Source organism: Podarcis vaucheri (assembly GCF_965113315.1).
Source record: "Podarcis vaucheri genome assembly, chromosome: 7".
In the NCBI taxonomy this organism is placed as follows: domain Eukaryota; kingdom Metazoa; phylum Chordata; class Lepidosauria; order Squamata; family Lacertidae; genus Podarcis; species Podarcis vaucheri.
Window position 1 is genome coordinate 10,335,292 of NC_138765.1, and position 11,118 is coordinate 10,346,409.

The following is an 11,118-nucleotide window of genomic DNA, read 5'->3' on the forward strand; positions in this document are numbered from 1 at the left end:
TTGGCTCCCTCGGCCAATAAAGTGAGATGAGCACTGCAACCTCAGAGTCGGCCACGACTGGACCTAATGGTCAGGGGTCCCTTTACCTTTAATCATGACTTGGTACAGGCAACTTCCAATTTAGCAGTGGGGTTGTGGTCTGGGCCTCCCCACGTGAAACCAAAATATCGTATATTGGGAGCACCCTGGAGAGGCAGCGGGGCTTGCAGAGATGATGTGGGGGGAACTGGACAGAGGAGGAATGGTGGAGACAGTCTCCCCTCTCTGACCCTTCCAGCGAAGAGGAAGACAGTATAGATTTAGAACAGTGGTTTGCAGGAGGTCACCGCTCAGAGGGGGAAAGTTGGGAAATAATGGGAGAGGAAGCGGCAGAGCCGGAGCAGCTGGCTGACACGTTGGGATGCAACCATGGAAACGGGGGCAATTGGCAGGCCCCCAGCTGGCTCCAGCTCACCCGCTGGTGTGCCGGGCGATCTCCAGTCCTTGGTGCAGCATCTGCGACTCGAGCTTCGAAGCTGGGGCATGCTACTCAGCAGAGTAAACACTGCGCAATAGAAGTGGCGGGAGAGGCTGTGTGAGCATATTTACAAGCAGTTTATTCAGCAAAGGTAAAGGGACACCTGACCATTAGGTCCAGCCGTGGCCGACTCTGGGGTTGCAGCACTCATCTCGCTTTATTGGCCGAGGGAGCCGGCGTACAGCTTCCGGGTCTTGTGGCCAGCATGACTAAGCCGCTTCTGGCGAACCAGAGTAGTGCACGGAAACGTCGTTTACCTTCCCGCCAGAGTGGTACCTATTTATCTACTTGCACTTTGACGTGCTTTCGAACTGCTAGGTTGGCAGGAGCAGGGACCGAGCAACGGGAGCTCACCCCGTTGCAGGGATTCGAGCAGCCAACCTTCTGATCGGCAACTCCTAGGCTCTGTGGTTTAACCCACAGCGCTACCCGTGTCCCTTATTCAGCATACATGAGGACAAAAGGAAACATGTCCAATCTCCTTCGTGTCCAAAGCAAGCAGCTAAAGCAAAAGCTATACATAAATGGAAGTTCCCAGCAAGCTGTGCTGGAGTGTAAACAGACAGGTGACATACAAATTCCACACGTCTGTTCTTAAGGTGGAACGGAATATCCCAACAGTTATCACTAGAAAGCATTCCAGCCCCCCTGAACCCGGCGATCATTGGAAGTAGGAGAGCAAAGGGCTTGGAGACAGATGGCCCTAAGTGGCAACCATGGTGGTGGTGGGGGGGTGCTGTTGATGAATGAGGAAGTAGGAGAAAAGGGGGTAGATATTTACCAGAGCAACATCATTACTCCAAGAGGCTGCATTTCTAAGCCTCTCTCTGTGAATATTGAATAAACAACATTGGTAAGAACTCTCCTTTCTCTTATCCATTCCTGGCAACCTACCGTAGGGGATTGGCTCCTCTGAAGCCTGACACTGGCTGGTGAGGAAACCCTCCCCAGAGCCCAAAGAGGATGTCCTCTTCGGGCTCTGAGGAGGGTCTCCTCACGAGCCAGGAGGCCTCTCCAGGACGCTCCCATTACTGGTTTCCACTTCCGGGTTCCTAGCACTGCGTGTGTTGCATGCAAATGGAGCGTGCATAGATGGGGAGGAACCTATGCAGCAGAAGGGGAGGTTATTTTGAAAATCACTGGGTTGTATCGCAACGTAGCACTGTGTGAACGTATCCGTGCGAGGGTTTCTGCTTCCACAAGAGAATGTTTTCCCTCCTATCTTCTTTTTTGGCGATTCCTCGTAGCCGAGTAAGATGGTCTTCCACAAACATGGTGAGTTCATAAGTGATTGTGGAGGCCAATTCTGGATCCACACGTCCTCCCGCAGTGGGGACATAGGTTTCCGGGCAGGAGTTGATCATGGAGAGAGTTTGCGAAGTGTGCCTTCCTCTTAGCACATTTCTCCCTTTCATCCTGAGATTGAGTGCAGGGGGAGAAGTGAGGAAGAGTCCTTGTGTTGTAAGCCAGAAAATAGCTTATCTCCTGAGTTTACACCAATAAAACTTAGAAATGTAAGGAGTTAGGAGTCCAACGTTGTTTATTGCAAAGCAATAGGTTACAGTCGGATCGTTCCACAAAACTGCAACCCTGCCCAGTGGTCCAGGCAGTAGTATTTATAAAATTTCAAACAAAGCATTTCAATTTTCACCAATCATATACATCATTACCTCATTTCACGTTTAATACACATGTGCAATAAGCACTGGCAATTTCTGCTGATTAAGTTCCGATTCCCAGTGTTCTGTTACACTGTGTTAGTGCGCATGTTGGGAACCTGTGTTACAGGTAGCCATTTGCACCATGTACCAACTTGTGTTTTAGCTTTGTGCTGTATCTTTGTGATTCACATATTCGCTGTCTTTCTGCCCCAATTTTTTTTTGGGGGGCGGGGGGCAACTTGCAAAATCATCAGTTTCATAAAGCAAAAGGTTACCATAACTTCTCTATTAAAAGCGCACTCAAGGATTTACAGGGGTACACATTATCACATTTATTGTGGCCCTTTGGGCCGCCACCACATTCCCCCCTTTCAAGCTTAAAGGTACGAGATTACTTGTACCATTCAGCTTGACCCTCAGGTAACCCATCTTGACCCTCCTGAGGCAGTTGGTGGTATTGCAAAAATAACTGTTTTGGGGCTATATTGGAAAGCATGTTAGAAACCAAGTGACGGACTAAGGCAAGTAGACAAGGCACAAATATAATCAAGGCAAGGACTGCTAGGAAAAACAGGGAGGCTCCTTTTGCTAGGCCTGCCATCCATCCGGTCCCAAAAAGATTAGACCAGCAATTGCTTAACGGGTTAGTATTCCAGACTTGTACTGGCACATGGGCTACTTTCCGAATATCTGCAGTAATGCCACGAATTGCGTGGGGTCTGCAAGGTTTGCGGGCCGGATTAACGAGCCCAGTGGGCCGTATCCTGCCTGCGGACCTTAGTTTGATGACCTCTGGCACAGAACAACCAGCCTCCGGTGTGTGGTTGTAGCAGAGGGCCATTGTCTCGTTGCCCGTGTCCTAACCCACACCGGGACAGGGGTTCTGCTGGTGCAAAGTCAGTATTAAGTCAGAGTCTGGGTCCTAAGCACATGTCTAGGTGCCTACAGACCTTTTTATGCGAAAATGGTAAATCCAGTTACCCTACTGATGTGCTCTGCAATGCAGTAATGCCACCTCCTTCAGGGCCCATCCAAAAAGTTGAGAATCTCAGGGCACTCGTTCTTCCAACAACCTTCCTCCTTGCATAGGGCGCACTGGTTGCGTCCCAGTCTCCCCCCTTTTCTCCTGGGGTTCCCCCACATCCTCACGATCTGCGGCTCCTACTGCAATTGCTGCTGCCGTGAGCCCCGCCTTTTCATGCATCCTATTCTTCACTTGCCTCCCTCATTCCACGTCACGTACATCTCCATTGCCACATCCAACAATTGTGCTGTGCCTTTTCCTGCCTCTTGTTTAAGTCGTTCTATGATACGCAGGGAGGGCATAGCTGTCAACCTTCCCTTTTTTTGGCAGGAAATTCCCTTATTCCAGCGCCGTTTCCCGCTGCTATCCCAGATAGTTATATATCCCGTAGACTGTCCCCGGGACAGGTGAGGCTGCTGATCCCTTATTTTCAAATCTGAAAATTGACAGCTATGAGGGAGGGGCTCCTTGGCCTTCTGGCATTTTGCTGTGTGGCAGGTGCCCAAGGCAAAATACACAAAGCAGTGAGAAACATGTAGGTCATGCCTTTTCAGAAGGCCTATAGCCATTACAGAAGGCTCGCATCTAGGCAGCATAATTCAGTGAAAAACCTGCCAATAAAGCACTCAATATATATATAAAAAGTTTGTTAGAGAAGACCTCTCAGCCCTCAGCTCTCCCCCGCTTCTGGGGCAGAGGGCCTGAGCAACAGCCCAGGCCTCCCCACTTTTTTCTGGGAGATAAGGCCTGGAAATAATAATAATAATAATAATAATAATAATAATAATAATAATATGCAAGGAACAAGCAGGGAAAGAAAAATAAAATAAAATTCTAACTGCTAGCAAGGGAACACAGTTCTTTCCCCAACAAAATGTACCTTACACCCTCACACAGGGTCACAGTCCCACCTTCAATGCAAACACCTGGGGCTGCCCCCCTGCACTCCCTCGGCCAGGCCAGGCAATAGCTGTCAACTTACTGATTTGAAAATATGGGACCAGCAGCCTCGAAAATAAGGGATCAGCAGCCAAAATAAGGGATTTTAGTCAACCAGCTGAAATATGAAGTTAAAAGGGACCAGATAATTTTGGAGAGCAGCGCCGGTCTTTAGCCCTTCGTTTCCAGAGGTTGCTGCTCAAGACACCAGACGATGAAACACTGCAATTAAATAACTACAAGCAGCAACCACTTTCTGCGCAAAGCGAAGTCCAAGCTGCGAAGATGCTGCTGCAGTTCTGTATCTTTTCTCTCGTGCTCCATCTGCAGCTCTCAGTTCCATCAGGCGGGGCGGGAGGAAGGGGGGGGGCGGAAATAGCGCCCGAAGTAAACCCGCAGATCAGACCATCTATGCTAGTCTACCACTACCAATCTATGGGAGAAGCGCTTGCGGTCCTTCCTCCGCTTTCACTCTCTATGCTTAGCCCTTGGAACACCTGCCCACGCCTACGCCTCCTCTCTCTGAACTGCTTTCTCCATGGTTGCCCTCGCTCTCCTCTCAAGGCTCCTCAGCAATTCATAGGCTGCCCATCTCATCTGGTTCCTTCGGCGGCACAGCCGCAGTACGGCCTAGCGGGAGTGGGCAGGGCGGTGACGGGCAGAGGGGAGGCCCCAGGCAGAGACGCTCAGTTCGGCAGCCGCGAGGAGGATGGTGGCGGAAGGGCCCGAGGCTCCCGGGGAGGGGTTCCCGGGGGCCAAGGCTGGTGAGAGGAGACCGGAGGGCGGCAGGCCGGGCAGCCAAGCAACACAGTTGGAGCTTCCCTCCTCCCTGGCTGGCAGGCAGGCAGGGAGGGAGAGGAGCTGCTTCCTTTGAAACCCGATAAATTTAAGGGGCATCATCAATAAGGGACAGCAGCGGGACATGGCGCTGGGATAAGGGAGCTTCCCGCCAAATAAGGGACGGTTGACAGCTATGGGCCGGGCCCATATAAAATCTAAGGCCCAAACTGAAAAAACCCCTTGCCCACAGCCTGTACAGTCTCCTCCCTCAAGGGGCTGGGCGAACTGGAATCAACAGCCGCAAAGGGATCAGAAGGCATGCTCCCATGCAAAAGAGGCAAAAAGACCAAAAGCCATTCTCCCATGCCAAGGAGAGAAAAGGATCCACAGCCATCAAAACAAAACAAAACAAAAAGGTGCAACTTGCCATGAGGCCTAAGGTGCAACTTACATAGACCAGAAGTAAGAAAACCAAAATCAAAGGTGCACCTTGCCTTAGGCCTAAGGTGCAACTTACATAGACCATAAGTAAGAAAACCAAAATCAAAGGTGCACCTTGTCTTAGGCCTAAGGTGCAACTTACATAGACCATAAGTAAGAAAACCAAAATCAAAGGTGCACCTTGTCTTAGGCCTATGGTGCAACTTACATAGACCAGAAGTGAGAAAACCAAAACCAAAGGTGCACCTTGCCTTAGGCCTATGGTGCAACTTACATAGACCAGAAGTGAGAAAACCAAAACCAAAGGTGCACCTTGCCTTAGGCCTATGGTGCAACTTACATAGACCAGAAGTGAGAAAACCAAAACCAAAGGTGCACCTTGCCATAGGCCTAAGGTGCAACTTACATAGACCAGAAGTGAGAAAACCAAAACCAAAGGTGCACCTTGCCATAGGCCTATGGTGCAACTTACATAGACCAGAAGTGAGAAAACCAAAACCAAAGGTGCACCTTGCCTTAGGCTTAAGGTGCAACTTACATAGACCAGAAGTAAGAAAACCAAAACCAAAGGTGCACCTTGCAATAGGCCTAAGGTGCAACTTACATAGACCAGAAGTGAGAAAAACAAAGCCAAAGGTGCACCTTGCCATAGGCCTACGGTGCAACTTACATAGACCAGAAGTAAGAAAACCAAAGGTGCACCTTGCCATAGGCCTACGGTGCAACTTACATAGACCAGAAGTGAGAAAAACAAAACCAAACGTGCACCTCGCCATAGGCCTACGGTGCAACTTACATAGACCAGAAATAAGAAAACCAAAACCAAAGGTGCACCTTGCCTTAGGCCTAAGGTGCAACTTACATAGACCAGAAGTGAGAAAACCAAAACCAAAGGTGCAACTTGATGAATACTGCCCAATGGCTGCCCCATTGTCTCTAGAGGCAGGGTTATAAAGTCACCACTTCTAAATCTTGGGACTGAAGTTGCATTCACAGATACAGGTTCATTGCTTGGTGACTGGGGCACCAGATCACGGTTTGCATGTGAGTAAGGATGGATCGGAGTTGGCCGCGGCTCCCCCAATTTTCAGATGGTCATTTCAAAAGCGGCTGCCGAGTGGACATTCGTGGCTGCGCTGGCGGTGTCTCGTACGTGGCCTTGCTCATCCACAAGCAGCTCCTCCCTCGAGAAAATTTCCATCTCCAGCTGCAACTCCTTCAGGTCCTGGATCTCCAACGCGAGGGTGTAGAGATGGCGGAAAAGGGCCTGGTCAGCCCTCCGCAATCTCAGCTGCACGGCAAAGAAAGCAATCATTTTCGTTCTCTATCGATGTCCTGGCAATATAAGCACGACACACCATGCATTTAAAGCAATCCACCCCCACAAAGAATCACGGGAAGTGTAGTTTAAGCCTCTTGCAGAGCTGCAGGCCCCAGCACCCTGAACAAACTACAGATCCCAGGATTCTTGGGGAGGGCGTTCTTTAAATGTGCTTGCAAATGTGTGTTGTGTACATTGTCTGGATAAGTTTTATCATGTACCCAGAAGCAACTTTAGCCCACATTGCTTAAAATTTTTGGGTCTGACAGACCCAATTTGAGTCGTGTGACTCAAAATTGGTTAAGTTTTTGTTGTCTATATTTCAACAGTCCCAAAGTTTGAGCGTCAGTGGTGACCCAGACCTTGTTGCTGGTTGCGAAGGGCCCCCCATTACAATACAAGCTTCAGGGCCCCCAAAATATAGGTCCACCACTGGCCAAGGTTCCTCACCAAGGCAAGACAGTTTACACCGATCCTGGTCCGACTGCGCTGGCTGCCCCTAAGTTTCCGGGCCGAATTCAAAGTGCTGGTTTTGACCTATAAATCCTTAAATGGCTCAGGACCGCGATACCTCAAAGGCTGCCTATCTCCATGCGTACCTACCTGGACCTTGAGATTATCCTCTGAGGCCCTTCTTCGTGTGCCTCCTGCACGAGAGGTCTGGAGGGTGGCAACACGAGAACGGGGCCTTTCCTGTGGTGGCTCCCCATTTGTGGAATCCTCTCCCCAGGGAGGCTCACCTTCGTTACATATCCTTAGTTGCAAGGTGAAAACAATCCTCTGTAACCAGGCCTTGGGCCTTGTAACTATTTGTGGCCTTTCAGATATGCTGGGGGCGCGCGTGGATTATTGGTTTGTGTTTTGTGCTCTCCATTTATTTGTTTTTTGTATTTTTATGTTGTGAACCACCCTGTGATCTTCAGATGAAGAGAAGTAAAGATAAAGGGACCCCTGACCATTAGGTACCGTTGTGACCCACTCTGAGGTTGCGGCGCTCATCTCACTTTACTGGCCGAGGGAGCCGGCGTACAGCTTCCGGGTCATGTGGCCAGCATGACTAAGCCGCTTCTGGCGAACCAGAAACGCCGTTTACCTTCCTGCCGGAGCGGTACCTATTTATCTACCTGCACTTTGACGTGCCTTCGAACTGCTAGGTTGGCAGGAGCAGGGACTGAACAACGGGAGCTCACCCCGTTGAGAGGATTCAAACCTAGAAGTCCTAGGCTCTGTGGTTTAACCCACAACGCCACCCGCGTCTCCATGAAGGGCAGTATGTACATTTAATAAACAACAACAACACAGTGTCCTCCAGATCTTGTTGGACTCCAACTCATAAGAACAGCCTGTTGAATCAGTGCCCTAGCTAGTCCACCACTTTGTTCTCAACAGTGGCGCCCCAGGTGCCAATGGGAAGCTCTTACGCAGGACCATCATGGAACAATGGCCCAAGAGTTGTGGTCCAACAAGCACCTGAAGGACATCTCCCGGCTTAAAGAGGGCCTCACCATTTCACTGTGCACCCAGGCGATCTTGTTTTGGAGGCCAGGGCAGCCCCCCTCAAGCTCTTGGGCTGCTTCCTGCTCTCCTTCCTCAGGCAGAGAAAATGAAGGCAAGCTGGGCTCACGAAAGAATTTAGGCAAGGGGGGCAAGCCTTTGAAGGGAGACTCCTCTTCGTTGCTCCAGGGCCAGCTGTCCATTGGGAGGTTCTCTGCTCCCGGTTCATGACTCTCCCTGGAAAGTGGAAAAGACCCTGGTTAGTTTCCCCTGACCAGCTCCTCTCCCTGCTGGTCTCGCAGAACCAGGAGAGACATGAAAAGGGCGGAGGAAAAGTTAGCATCATGCTGGCGCAGTCTCTGAAGAAACACCATGTTTCATCTGCAGCAGTGCAAGCAGACACCTTCTTCTGCCCCAGCTGCAACAAAACATGTCTCTCCCGCATCGGTCTCTACAGCCACAGCAGGCGCTGCAACTGTCCAACAGCTTGACCTCACCCTCCATGGCGCATTCATCTGTGGTCTCCTGAGACAGACAGATGCCAGCAACCAACAAGTTTAAATCCACAGGTCCTTTCTTTGTAAGATAAAAAGCTCCAACCCAAACAGGAAGCAGAAAAACTAAATGCAGAGTTCCAGTTCCCTCCAGGACTTAAAGAAGTAGTCCCAACAGGGTGGCACCAGATACTGCTCCAAACGTCTGCCTGGATTTCTGAGCCGCAAAATGCAAACAAACAACAACAAACAACAGCTGTGTGTCTTCCAAACTTTTGTTGGTCAGCAACATAGGCCATTGGTGCTCATAGACCTGGCATGTGGATGCCCCATACAAACTGGGAGAGCGAAGCATAACAATTCCACACTAAAGTTGTGCCTTTCCTCAGGCACCCTGGATTCCCAAGACCATTTTCAAGCTATAATTCTAAGGCACTGGAGGCTCATCCAATCAGGTGAATGGGGTATTGCCTCACCAACCTCACTTGGCCCTCAGCCAGACCCCAACCTTCCTACCTTCTTTATTACAATCTTTAGTCTCAGTGTTGCCACTTGTAGAATTCAGCTGCAAGCCAGGGACCCAAAGTAGAATGAGTTGGTTCTGCCTGTTGTTGTCTCTGGCGCCACCTGCTGTTGACCTCCCTGCCTTTCACCCTATCAGTCCAAATGGACATCAACCTGCTACAGCCTAAGGGTTCTTCAATCTTTGGGAAATTAAACAGTTAAAACTGTCAGGTAAGTCAGCTGCCTGTTCTACAGGTCTACTTGTTTGCCAACTGGGGTTGGCCGTTCTAACTTGTCCCATCGTTCACTCACCTTACCAGCCTCAAGTCGGCCTTCATCCTGGTGCCCCTTAGAGGGAGGTCTTCAAAGGGAGATGTAAGAAATAATAATCTTGATGGTAGAATGGCAGAAGATGCCTTCAAGGTAGACAGGAAGCTGCCTAGGAGTGGCGGTGGAAGCTTGAGGGTGCTGGGTGAATGCAGGCTGGTGCGTTGAAGCAAAAGGAATGTGACTAGCTAGTTCTGCTTCGGATTATTCCTCAAGACCCCTCCGTCTCCTCAGCTCTGGGAGAATATGCAAAGCGTGATCAGGTGATTGTGACACCTGCGCAGGTAAACATAGGAACTTGGAAGCCCCCAACCCATTAACTCCTTTCTTAAGTTGTTCGGGGGATCTTTGAAGCTCTTTATCTCCTTGCATTCCACAGCAGTATTTGACACCAGAAATGCCACCCGAAAAGAGAGAGAGGCTTGGAAGAAACACGCCCAGCTCTCCAAGTGGCCAGCCGGGCTGACAGTGCAAAGTCCGGGGTGCAGCTGGTGACGGAGCCTATTCATACGCCCTTGTTTTCTCTTTCTGCCCCACAAGGAACAGAAAGTCCTGTCAGGGCACTAGGCGGTGAGAGCGCAGGACACGCCCTCACAATCCAGAACACACAGATACTGTACACACGCAGACAGGAGAAGGAAGTAACACACCATCACACATAATTAACTGAAAGCAATTCCCTGCCACAGGATGTGATGATGCCAGAGGGCTAGATAGAGATGTTTGCTTTTAAGGTCAAGGTAGACTCAGAGGGCGTGAGTCAACTGTTAGTCATTGCATGATGGAGTGCTCCCATTCTCTCTCTCTTTTTTAATAATATTTTATTAGGTTTTATCAATAAGGAGATTCAAAAGAATACAGAAACAGAAAAATACAAAGTTACAAAATACAAAAATACAAACATTAAACGCAAAAAAGACAAGAAAAAAAGGGGGGGAAAGAAGCACATAAAAAAGAAAAGAAAACTCCCTCTTTTTAAATTTCTCTTTAGTTAACTTATTTTCCTGACTTCCTCACGCCTCCCTATTTTGTATCCCTTTTTTATATTTAGTTCAGCAAATTCATATCCAATTTAACTTATCTATTATCAATCCCATCTTACATTTTACCTTGGTGCTAGAACCCCATCAGATCATTTGAACGTCATCAGCATTCAAAAATTTTACAATACTTCTGTAAATAAATTTTAAATTTCTTCCAATCTTCCTCCACGAGCTCTTCTCCCTGATCTCGAATTCTGCCAGGAGTGCTCCCATTCTCTCCTTACCTGATCTTTTTTGACCCCACCAAAACACCCACATTCACAGCACACAATTAAAGCACTATGATGCCGCTTTAAACTGCCATGGCTTCCCCAAAGGATCCTGGGATCCGTCATTTGCTGAGAGTTGTTAGGAGAGAGCCGCCACCCTATTCTCCTCTGAGTTCCCTGTGAAGAGGGGTTGGTTGTTAAACCACTCTAGGAACAGGGGAATAATTGTAGCTCTCCTAACAACTCTCAGCACCCTTAACAAACTACAACAAACTCCCAGGATTTTTTGAGGGAAGCCATGACTCTTTGAAATTACGTCATAGTGCTTTTTAATGGCATGACTGTGCCCACAGTAAGAGTGGCT

General features: G+C 49.2%; 1 protein-coding gene across 2 annotated transcripts; it reads right to left on the bottom strand.

Moving 5' to 3' along the window:
* Positions 1 to 5,979: 5,979 nt before the first annotated feature.
* On the bottom strand, positions 5,980 to 10,068 carry LOC309536978 (uncharacterized protein). 2 transcript variants are annotated; one of them, XM_082231410.1, is made up of 3 exons: positions 9,493 to 10,068; positions 8,189 to 8,414; positions 5,980 to 6,653 (listed from the first exon to the last, which is right to left on the bottom strand). In XM_082231410.1, the coding sequence occupies exons 2-3, from the start codon at positions 8,378 to 8,380 to the stop codon at positions 6,450 to 6,452; spliced, it is 396 nt and encodes a 131-aa protein (XP_082087536.1). In that variant the 5' UTR covers positions 8,381 to 8,414; positions 9,493 to 10,068; the 3' UTR covers positions 5,980 to 6,449. The 2 variants fall into 2 exon arrangements, with proteins under 2 accessions (XP_082087536.1, XP_082087535.1); XM_082231409.1 differs by having other exon boundaries at positions 5,981 to 6,653; positions 9,488 to 10,067.
* Positions 10,069 to 11,118: the final 1,050 nt, after the last annotated feature.